The sequence below is a fragment of the Lithobates pipiens genome, unplaced genomic scaffold (genome assembly GCF_037356315.1).
Source record: "Lithobates pipiens isolate NorthernLeopardFrog02 unplaced genomic scaffold, aLitPip1_a1.2 Scaffold_8, whole genome shotgun sequence".
Taxonomy (NCBI): Eukaryota; Metazoa; Chordata; class Amphibia; order Anura; family Ranidae; genus Lithobates; species Lithobates pipiens.
Window position 1 is genome coordinate 654,835,781 of NW_027507903.1, and position 12,301 is coordinate 654,848,081.

The 12,301-nt window shown below is 43.8% G+C and overlaps 1 protein-coding gene across 1 annotated transcript in view; it reads left to right on the forward strand.

The window, feature by feature from the left end:
- The window catches only part of LOC143962474 (asialoglycoprotein receptor 2-like), a 46,592-nt gene extending 40,724 nt beyond the window's left edge, over window positions 1–5,868 (forward strand). Inside the window, exon 8 of the mRNA XM_077471748.1 lies at window positions 2,655–5,868. Within this exon, the coding sequence (XP_077327874.1) occupies window positions 2,655–2,808 (154 nt within the window). The 3' untranslated portion in view covers window positions 2,809–5,868. The remainder of the gene's footprint in view (window positions 1–2,654) is intronic.
- The last annotated feature ends 6,433 nt before the right edge of the window (window positions 5,869–12,301 follow it).

Consider the following 12,301-nt stretch of genomic DNA (forward strand, 5'->3'; position numbering starts at 1 on the left):
GGCTTTCAGCGGACAGTTTCAGCGGACAGTTGGACGGACAAAGTCTTTCGGAAATTCCGAAAAACTGTCCGCTGAAACTGTGTTTGAGCGAACAGTCCACCCGTGTGTAGGCCACTTTCGAAATGAGCAAACTGTTCCCGCTCGGAAAGTCCGCCCATTTCGAGCGCGTGTACAGGTAGGCGGGGCCCGCGAAGGAGACGTCGCGGGCTCCGCCGCCTGGAATGGGCTTAAAGGGGAACCCCAACGCCGAAAAAAATCGGCGTGGGGGTTCCCCCAAAGTCCACAACAGACCCTTGTCCGAGCACGCTACCCGGCCGGCCAGGAAAGGGGGGCGAGCGAGCGCGCCTCCCCTCCTGAGCCGTACCAGGCCGCGTGCCCTCAACATGGGGGGTGCCTTGGGGAAGGGGGCCACCGCGCCTTCTTATAGCTCTTTTACAGGCGGTGGCCCGGTCTTCTGTCGCCGCTGCCTTCCGTTCTTCTGTCGCCGCCTTCGGTTCTTCTGCCGGGCCACCGCGCCTTCTTGTAGCTCTTTTACAGGCGGTGGCCCGGTCTTCTGTCGCCGCTGTCGCCGCCGCCGCCTTCCGTTCTTGTTCTTCTTCTTCTTCTCCTGGAGATGTTGACTCGACGAGCTCTCCGGCCGGAATGCCAGAGACACGCTCCGCTGCCACTTATATAGTGACAATGGGGCGGTGTCACATGGTATATGTCACATGGGTTGGTCACATGGTGACATCAACCCATGTGACCAACCCATGTGACATATACCATGTGACACCGCCCCATTGTCACTATATAAGTGACCGCACAGCGCGGCTCTGGCATTCCGGCCGGAGAGAGCGACGTGTCAACATCTCCTGGGGAAGAAGAAGAAGAACAAGAAGAAGAACAAGAACGGAAGGGGGCGACGGCGACAGCGGCGACAGACGACCGGGCCACCGCCTGTAAAAGAGCTACAAGAAGGCGCGGTGGCCCGGCAGAAGAACCGAAGGCGGCGACAGAAGAACGGAAGGCAGCGGCGACAGAAGACCGGGCCACCGCCTGTAAAAGAGCTATAAGAAGGCGCGGTGGCCCGGCAGAAGAACCGAAGAGGGGGACAAGACCCCCAAAGTCGGGAGAAGAGGCCGGCGGTGGGGAGGAAGAAAGCCGGGCTCCTCCGCTAGTAAAAGAGCTACACGAAGATAGCGGAGGAGTCCGGCGAGAAGACCCCCGAAGACGGAAGACCCCCGGAGCTGTGCAATAAAATATTTTTTCCCTGTGTTGTGTTTTTTTTTTGTACTTTATTTCACAGGTGAATGGGTAGGGGTACATTGTACCCCATACTCATTCACATAGGGTGGGGGGCCGGTATCCGGGGGCCCCCTTATTAAAGGGGGCTCCCGGATTCCGATAAGCCCCCCGCCCGCAAACCCCGACAACCAACGGCCAGGGTTGTCGGGAAGAGGCCCTTGTCCTCATCAACATGGGGACAAGGTGCTTTGGGGTGGGGGGGCCGCGCGGCCCCCCCTTCCCCAAGGCACCCCCCATGTTGAGGGCACGCGGCCTGGTACGGCTCAGGAGGGGGGGCGCGCTCGCTCGCCCCCCTTTCCTGGCCGGCCAGGTAGCGTGCTCGGACAAGGGTCTGTTGTGGACTTTGGGGGAACCCCCACGCCGATTTTTTCCGGCGTTGGGGTTCCCCTTTAAGCCCATTCCAGGCGGCGGATCCCGCGACGTCTCCTTCGCGGGCCCCGCCTACCTGTACACGCGCTCGAAATGGGTGGACTTGGCTCCGCCTTACGTGGGCGAGTCCGTTCATTTCAAAAGTTGAGCGAACTGTTTGGCAAACAGTTCGCTGAAACAGTCCGCTCGTGTGTGGGCAAGTCCGCTCATGCAAATTTTGAGCGGACTGTTTGCCGAAACTGTTTGACGAACAAGGTTGGGCGAACAGTCCGCGCGTGTGTACGCGGCCTTAGCCCTTGTACACATGGTCGGGGAATCCGTCGGAATGTGTCCTATCGGACCATGTTGTTGGATAATCCGACTGTGTGTGGTATGCATCGGACTGATTCCGTCGGACCCAATTTTCCAACATGTTGGAAATATTTTCCGACCAACTGGTTCGATCGGACATACTCCGATCATGTGTAGAGAATTTTGATCGGACCAAGTGCCACGCATGCTCAGATCAAATTCCTACATCAAAGCTATTGGCTACTAGCCTGAATGTAGTCCCATCGTAACGAAATTACGTCATCACGTTCTGAATGATCGGATTTTTCGACAACTTAGTCCGACCGTGTGTATGCAACAGTTTCTGACAAGATCCGGCAGGCAAAATCCGACGGACAAAATCCGACAGATTTGGTTTGCAGAATGTCCGCCCGTGTGTACAGGGGGTAACAGCCTAGGTCCAGGCCAAACCATTGGCTCATCCCTACTCCTCACATAGCCAATTAGGGAACGAGGTGAGGGAAATAAATCCTCACGTGTGGTTGGCCCCAACTGATCTAACCTCAGTGGATTGTACGATTAAATTGTAACATGTGGTCAGCTCTCTTACAATCCATCACAATTGTTGGGCTCACAATTTGAAAATCACATTTTAAAGCATTTCTTAGGTCCCAGTTCTGCTCAGTTTCTGCCTTGGTCTAATCACTATTGTCTCTTTTGTCCTTCAGGTTCTGGGGGAAGGGTCAGCCTGATGATTTTAAGGGTCATGCTTACGGAGGAGGGGAAGACTGTGCTGTGTTAAGGCTAGTGAGTAATGATTGGAATGATGTTCATTGTTCCCTGAACAACTCATATGTCTGTGAGAAGAAGATCATCTTCTGATCTGCACTGATGGACTTCAAAGGACACTGATATCTCTGTCCGCCTTTTCTCCTTCTCCATCACAAAGAATCTACTACTGCATAAAATATTGCTGCAGGATATGCTGGGACTTGTTATTCTTCTAGAATGGGAGGATCTCAGAGTGTCCAATCTGCAGATTTCAAGCTGTACTCCAACCTTTTCTTTAGTCTTGCACAGTTTTATAGGGTCCTACATTTCACCGCACACTGTGAGGTGCTTTAGAAGCTACAGAGAGTCAAAAAGAGTCTTCTTAATTTCTTGGCTGGAGGAGGTCCAGTGTCATCTAACCCAACCACAATTAATCTAATAGATTTCCGTTCTTTCAACCATGGAGGCTCAGCATTCCATGTGGGTGTTATCTTAGGTGCTCCGAATGTGAGTCTGTCATGGCAAAGATGAGATTTCACCCATTGTAGCAGGGTCACTATTCTACATTTTTGCCAGTGCTTACTTTAACCACTTCTATACTGGGCACTTTTACCCCCTTCCTGCCCAGGCCAATTTTCGGCACTGTCACACTTTAAATGACAATTGTGCAGTCATGCAACACTGTACACATATAACATTTTTATATATATTTTTTTCACATAAATATTCCAAAAATGTGTTTGTTTTTCTCTTTTTTTTTGTAGTTTTTTTGGGTCATTCATTATGATCGCAATTTGTAATTTTTTAAATTTGTAAATTTGAAAGATTCAAAAATACAAAAATAAGAAAGAAAATACGAAGATTCGAAAGAACGAAAATCCCAAAATTCGAAATAATAACTAACTAATAATAATAATAATTTAAAAGAGCAAACAAAAGTCCTGGATGGCTTAACTCCAATGTAAAAATGCATATAAAAGCAAAACAAAGGAGAAGGCCTTCAAAAAATACAAGGTTGAGGGATCATCATCAGCATTCAGACTTTATAAAAAATTCAACAAGAAATGTAAGGGTGCAATAAGAAAGGCTAAGATAGAACATGAAAGACACATAGCTGAGGAGAGCAATGAAAAAATACCAAGAAATTCTTTAAGTATGTAAACAGTAAAAAAGGGAGGACAGACCATAGTGGCCCCATAAAGAATGAGGAAGGACATCTGGTTACAAAGAATGAGGAGATGGCAAAGGTATTGAATTTATTCTTCTCCTCAGTCTTCACGAGGGAATTGGGGGCTTCAGTAACCAAAACTGCACTGTTTATCCTCATGACACATCACAGGAAGCACCTCCATGATCAACAGAGGACAGAATTAAAATTAGACTTGAGAAACTTAACATTAATAAATCACCGAAACTAGATGGCTTGCACCCAAGGGTACTTGGGGAACTCAGTCAAGTAATTGCCAGACCATTGTTCCTAATTTTTACTGACAGTCTACTGACTGGAATGGTACCAGCTGATTGGAGAAAAGCCAATGTAGCACCAATATTTAAAAAGGGCCCAACATACATAACTGGGAATTACAGACCAGTTAGCCTAACATCAATAGTATGTAAACTCTTGGAGGGGATGATAAGGGACTTTATACAAAATTTTAGTAATGAGAACGGTATCATTAGCAGTAATCAGCATGGATTCATTAAGAATCATTCTTGCCAAATCAATCTACTAACCTTCTATGAGGAGGTGAGTTGCCATCTAGATAAAGGAAGGCCCATAGACGTGGTGTATCTGGATTTTGCAAAAACATTTGACACAGTTCCCCATAAACGTTTACTGTACAAAATAAGGTCTGTTGGCATGGACCATAGGGTGAGTACATGGATTGAAAACTGGCTACACTGGCGAGTTCAGAGAGTGGTGATAAATGGGGAGTACTCTGAATGGTCAGGGGTGGGTAGTGGGGTCCCACAGGGTTCTGTGCTGGGACCAATCCTATTTAATTTATTCATAAACGACCTGGAGGATGGGGATGGGGTAAATAGTTCAATCTCTGAATTTGTGGACAATACTAAGCTAAGCAGGGCAATAACTTCTCCTCAGGATGTGGAAACCTTGCAAAAAGGTCTAAACAAATTAATGGGGTGGGCAACTACATGGCAAATGAGGTTCAATGTAGAAAAATGTAAAATAATGCATTTGGGTGCCCAAAATATGAATGCTATCTATACACTGGGGGGAGAACCTCTGATGGAATCTAGAATGGAAAAGGACCTGGGAGTCCTAGTAGATGATGGGCTCAGCAATGACATACAATGCCAAGCTGCTGCTAACAAAGCAAACAGCATATTGGCATTAAAAAGGGGATCAACTCCAGAGATAAAACAATAATTCTCCCGCGCTGGTCCGGCCGCACCTGGAGTATGTCGTCCAGTTCTGGGCACCAGTCCTCAGGAAGGATGTGCTGGAAATGGAGCGAGTACAAAGAAGGGCAACAAATCTAATAAAGTGTCTGGAGAATATTAGTTATGAGGAAAAGTTGTGAGCTCTGGACTGATGCTTGAGAGGGGATATGATTTCAATTTACAAATACCATACTGGGGACCCCACAATACGGATAAAAACCTTTTTCACAGAAGGCAGTTTAACAAGACTTGTGGCCACTCATTAAAATTAGAAGAAAAGAGGTTTAACCTTAAACTACGTAGAGGGCTTTTTACTGTAAGAGCGTCAAGGATGTGGAATTCCCTTCCACAGGCAGTGGTCTCAGCGGGGAGCATTGATAAGTTTCAAGAAACTATTAGGTAAGCACCTGAATGACCGCAACATACAGAGATATACAATGTAATACTGACATATAGTCATACACATAGGTTGGACTTGATGGACTTTTTTTCAACCTCACCTACTATGTAACTAACTATAAAATTATAGGTATTGGAATCTCCTTTAAAATGTGTCTGTTATTGAACATAACAAATTGATCCAAAGTTACGAATTATCTGAAATAACGAATGCTGCATCTAAATAAATGGAATGGAACAAATTAATAATTAATAATTGTGTCACTTCCGGTTTTTCGCTGACACAGCGTGTATGTTTGGTTTTCGCTTGTATATTTCTCATGGAAATGTGAGTAGACTATTTGTTACAATAAAAATTTGGATTTTAAAACGGAATTATACAATGACCATTCCCTTCTCTTTTATGTGGTGAATATATGAGATCAATACCTAATAGCGCCATTGCATCGAAGTCTGGGAGTCCTTGAATTGCTACACAGTGGCACATACTGTGACTGTGCAATACCCCGGGAGGGCTTAGAGGTTCCCGGTGAGTGTATTGGCAATAGGAGCACGGATCACATCACCACGCACCATTCATATGTGAAAGAATCCTCCCCAAGAAGCTGTTTTTTTTTTTGCTTATGGGACTATTCTTAGAGCACTAAGTCACTTTTTGTTTGTTTATTACATAGAGCACCAGTCACATTTGTGTGAGCACTAGTCACTTTATGGTTTTGTATATGGTATATTTATGTAAGTGTTGAAACATCAGCTGTGTTTTTTCATGGAGGCACGCAGTCACTTTGTCCATTATATCGAAGCATTTGTCATTTTATATATATATGGAGATAGAGTAGCAGAGGTGACACTAATTCACGGCTGTAATTATATATATATTTTAGGACTGTTACTGATTAAAAATTTTGTGTTCGATTAATCAATTTTTTTTTTTTAAATCGATTCATCGACTAATTTCGATTAGTTACAACGCACATACAGATCCAACTACTAGCTGATCTCCTTGCATTGCAACTCTGCATTAGTCAGTGGTAAATGTGGTATACACTATATACAATCACCTGACACTAGTTAGTTTCCACAATCCATGACTTAACTTCACAGTTCACACAAATACGTTTTAAATTCAAACTGTAGCACTGACGTAATTTTTTTTTTTCCCACAGTAGCGTGACAGTCCCTCCACCTCCGGTCTAACTAATCACTCTCACCTTATGGCACGGACCCCTGTGCAAACAGGTGGCCATGCAAGCGGGTATCAAAAGGGTTAACACGGACCATAAACCCTCTCTCACGTCTCCTTAGATCTCAGCAAGGACGCCGGGTCATGGGTAGAAAGAAAAGATCTGAGTGCTCACCGCTTAAGTATAAGATTTCATTTTTGTGTTCAAACACAAAACTACTCACATAAAGGTGATAAAATCACAGCATGTAAAGGCGACAATCGCGTTAGTTCCGTAGGGTAGCAGCGGGTGGCGTCATGCGTAGCTCCTCCCCCGTACGCGTTACATTCAATCAGGACTTCAACGTCACCAGACTCCTCCTCCCTTCCCTTCGTTAGCAGATGGAGGCACTTGGGGAAGGGGGAGGAGTCTGGTCCGTGACGTCACAGGATGTCCGATGGAACTCCCTGAAGACCCGGAAGCCTGTGGAGAGGTGAGTATTTTGATCAATCAAAAAATTAACAATTAATCGAGGAATTCATCTTTAATTTACACAGCCCTAATATAGTTATAATTTTTTCACAAGGTTTGTTAATTTCATCAATCAGATTTTGGCAGGTTTTAGGACCACTTGGTTTATTTGGAGATATTTAGCAGTACAAATCATTTAACCAACATAAAGGGCACATTTAAATATGAAAAAAATAAAAATTGGGGTTTCACATAAAAAACTTCAGAGGTTCTAACACAGATTAATGTCAAAAAGTTTTTTTTTTCCTTTCGAAAACGAAGGAGTATTTGGTGTCATTATTAGGCCGAAATAGGGGAAAGGTTTTAGAAGACCATATGGGTAACAGTTAAATATAGGCCGAGTCTCTAACACACAAATAAAAACAAGAATACGTTCACTTTAGAGTATATATTTTTATTATTTTTTTTATTATAGGAGTAAGATAAAGACATATACAGTCCCAGAGTCAGTAGTTTTGTCCAAGTGATCTTACCTAATTGAATTTAGGGGACTTTTCTTTCCCTCGTATAAGATTATCATTTACAGAGGATATAATACATTTTTACCAGCTATAAGGAGCAGCGCCAAGACCTACTATATCACACTTTTTTTCATTTTTTACTCCACCTTTGAGCCGTAGGAAGTATGGGCGGCAGTTCTGGCTGAACTTTAGACTTTTATTGTTTCTGTACTATAACAGTTCCACTGCGCGGACCGAACCACAATTCTTTATATATTGCAAACAGCAACGGTGCGATCTGCTGCACACATCTCAAAAAGGGCCCACACCAAAGAACTTTTGAAAAAACATGCTGAGTCAGCAGCGCCCTGCACATGCAGAGCTCTGTGGTGTGAGGCAGTCCTTAAGCTGGCCCCTGGAGGGCATCCTGCCTCATTAGACATGTTCCTCCTCCTCCTCTCTTCTATCAGGCACCCATGTAGAGTCAGTAACGTCATCATCCCATCCCTCCTCGCCACTGGAGCAATCCTGGCAGTATGCTGCATCTGGGGGGAACATGACTGCCAGTTTCTTGTCCTTCTTGGGCACCCCCTCTCTCTGGGCTCACATTACTGCCTTCATCCTCAACCTGGGTACCATCATCGGAGCCTTCAAAATGCTGCGCATCCTCCTGCAGCATGTACCCGACACTGTGGTCAAACAGTTCGGGGGACTCCTCAGGACATGATGGTGGGGCTAGCGAAGGAGTGACTGATGCCATTGAGCCGATGGAATAGGCCGCTTTGGCAGCTGCATTGTGGCTTTGTGATCCACTCTACCAACTCTTCTGCATGTTGTGGCTTAACACAGCCAGCTGTCAAAAAAAAGACAAGTGTTCCCCACAGCCATGTGCTGAGGATGCACAGTGTCCATGACCAGCACTGTTGGCTGCAGACACAGAGCCTGCTTGCCCTCTTTTAGTGGCCTGTGAGCATTTGCCTTTCCTTGGTGGCCTTCCTGACATGCTGTAAAATTGGATTAGCAAAACACTGCCTGAAGTTTACTAGAAAATTTACACCAGGAATGTCCTGCAGTCAGGTATAGGCTTGGCTAGACTAGAATGAGGTGGCTATATATGTAGGAGACTTGTGTATATATATATATATATATATATATATATATATATATATATATATATATATATATATATATATGTATATCTTTATGCACTGCAGATCACTGAATCACCTGCTTGAAAGTGTCATTGAAAACATACACCAGGAATGGCCTGCAGTCAGGTATAGGCTTGGCTAGACTAGAATGCAGTGGCTATATATGTAGGAGACTTGTGTATATATATATATATATATATATATATATATATATATATATATATATATATATATATATATATATCTTTATGCACTGCAGATCACTGAATCACCTGCTTGAAAGTGTCATTGAAAACATACACCAGGAATGGCCTATAGGTATAGGTATAGGCTTGGCTAGACTAGAATGAAGTGTATATATATATGTAGGAGACTGTATATATTTACATATATGTATGCACTGCAGATCACTGAATCACCTGCCTGCCTGAAAGTTTCATTGAAAACGTACACCAGGAATGGCCTGTAGTCAGGTATAGGTGTGAGGGCTTACCTAGGTTGGAGTCCGTGGTGCAGAGATGTACGCTCACCCTTGCAAATACACACATCCCACGGTAAAAAAGAGATAAGCTACCTGGGCTGTGAATCTGTGCACGGGGGCTTGACAGGAAAAGCCAAGAGATCGTCGAAGTAAAGCCGTTGTCCGGGATTCCAGAAGTCAGCATAAACGAAATACAAGCCAGGGTCAGAAGCCGGGGTCAGTCTTGGAACACTGTAACTTTGAACACAAAAACATAGGAACCTTTGGTGAAAAGAGAAAATGAACTGACCAAGCCCTCAGAGTGAGGCAGTGTTTTATACCCAGCTGATTAGGTAACCTACCACAGCTGATCCAAGAGTGACAGGTACAAACAGAATTGCCCACAGTACTTTATGCAAAACTAGGCATGGCTGGAAAGCAGGCAGAATAGAACTGAGGGGTGGCTCAGGGGTAAAGAAACCGGAGCAAGAACAAACAGTCATTAGTTCAATACCACCCAGAGCCACTTGGGGCGCGACCATGCCTGGCCGTCTAAAAGACACGGTAGGGACTGTGATAATAGGCTTGGTTAGACGTGAATGCAATGGATATATATGTAGGGGACTGTATATATATATATATATATATATATATATATATATATATATATATATCTTTATGCACTGCAAATCACTGAATCACCTGCCTGGCCTGCCTGCCTGAAAGTGTATTTTAATACATATACCAAGAATGGCCTGTAGTCAGGTATAGGCTTGGTTAGACTAGAATGCAGTGGATATATATGTAGGAGACAGTATATACAGTATATATATATGATGCACTGCAGATCACTGAATCAACTGCCTGCCTGTCTGAAAGTGTATTTGAAAATGTACACCAGCAATGACCTGCAGTCAGATATAGGCTTGGCTACACTAGAATGCAGTGGATATATATATATATATATGTTGGAGACTGTATATATATTTAATGCACAGCAGATCACTGAATCACTTCCCTGCCTGCCTGGAAGTGTATTTGAAAATGTACACAAGCAATGGCCTGCACTCAGATATAGGCTTGGCTAGACTAGAATGCAGTGGATATATATATATATATATATATATATATATATATATATATATATATATGTTGGAGACTGTATATATATATATATATAATGCACTGCGGATCACTGAATCACTTGCCTGCCTGCCTGCCTGAAAGTGTATTTGAAAACATACACCAGCAATGGCCTGAAGTCAGATAAAGGCTTGGCTAGACTGGAATGCAGTGGCTATATATATGTTGGAGACTGTATATATATTTAATGATCTGCGAGTCACTGAGTCACTTGCCTGTCAGCCTGAAAGTGTATTTAAAAACGTACACCAGCAATGGCCTGCAGTCAGATATAAGCTTTGCTAGACTGGACTGCAGTGGATTCATATATGTCGGAGACTGTCATATATTTAATGCACTGTGGATCACGGAATCACTTGCCTGCCTGAAAGTGTATTTGAAAATGTTTACCAGAAATCACCTGCAGTCAGATATAGGCTTGGCTAGTCTAGAATGCAGTGGATATATATATGTTGGAGAATGTATATATATTTAATGCACTGCAGATCACGGAATCGCTTGCCTGCCTGAAATTGTATTTGAAAACGTACATCAGCAATGGCCTGCACTCAGATATATATATATATATAAATATATATATTTCAGATTTTCCAATTTTCTAATTTACGAATTTTCTAATTTACGAATTTATGAATAAAAAAATTGTTAATTCAGATATTTCTGAATTACTGAATTTGTCAAAATTTGTTAAAAAACAAATTTGGAACTAAACGAATTGCACATGTCTAATATATAGAGCTTTCTTTTGGTGGAATTTATTCAGCACTGGGGTTTTCATTTTTTTCTTAAACAATAAAAGTTTGTTATAAAATTTTGCAAATGGGTAATTTTTCTCCTTCACTGATGGACACTGATGAAGCGGCACGAATATGTGGCACTGAAGGCACTGAGAGGCAGCATTGATGGGCACTGAGATGCAGCACTGTTGGGCACTGATAGGCGGCACTGGTGGGCACTGTTGGGACTGCACTGATAATCAGGACTCTGATAATCAATTCCTTGATTATCAGTGTATATGTCCCTTGCACACAAGCCAATTATCGACTATCCTCTTCTCATGCTGTCAGTGTGAGGAAAGGAATGCCAATAATCGGCTTGTGTTTACATCATGATCAGCTGTGATTGGACACAGCTAATCACGTAGTAAAGAGACGCCGATTTACCCCAATCCTTGATCACAGAACGCGCCGCACATGCGTCGCAGCAAGTGCTTGGTGGGCACGATCACGGAAGGACATCATAGGACACCCTCCCAGAACTGGTCGGCCGGCAGTGCTGTAGCCGTCATTAAGATATAGCACGGTCAGCAAGTAGTTAATAAATCAATTGTGGATGATATGGTTCATGGAGCTACTCTTCTAAATGTCGGCAAATCTGGTTGTAAACTAGAGAAAAAAGTGGAGGTTATATTTGTAAAGTGAGCAGATCATCAGATAAAGTGATTCAAGTTTGTTGCAGTATGATGTAGTATGATGTAGTATGATACCACTTCCCAACCCCTTGTCCGGTTCAGCTTTGTTTTAGGGGGTTTGCATGTTTTTTTCTCTGTCTTCGGGGTTGTGCTGTGTAGCAGCTCACCCCCCCACCCCTAGGTGGAGGCAAGGTTTGGCCTCCTGCTCATCAGAGTCAAGCTTCGATGCCGCAACCAGTGGTGTCATTGATGTTGATTTAACATCTTTTTTTTCCATCCTTAGCCACGCACGAGAGGGGTGGGGACCCACTTCTGATGGTACCTCCACATGCAGCTGGGAATACTCTCCCCACCTCTCTTGTGCGGACTTGGCCAATCAGGCATGACGCTAATGGAGCCTCTCCCTGGGAAAGAGAGTATATAGTAGCCTTGGAGCAGTTGGTGATTCATTTGCTTGATTCCATCAGAAGGAAGCACATCCTGATCCCACACACAGGTTA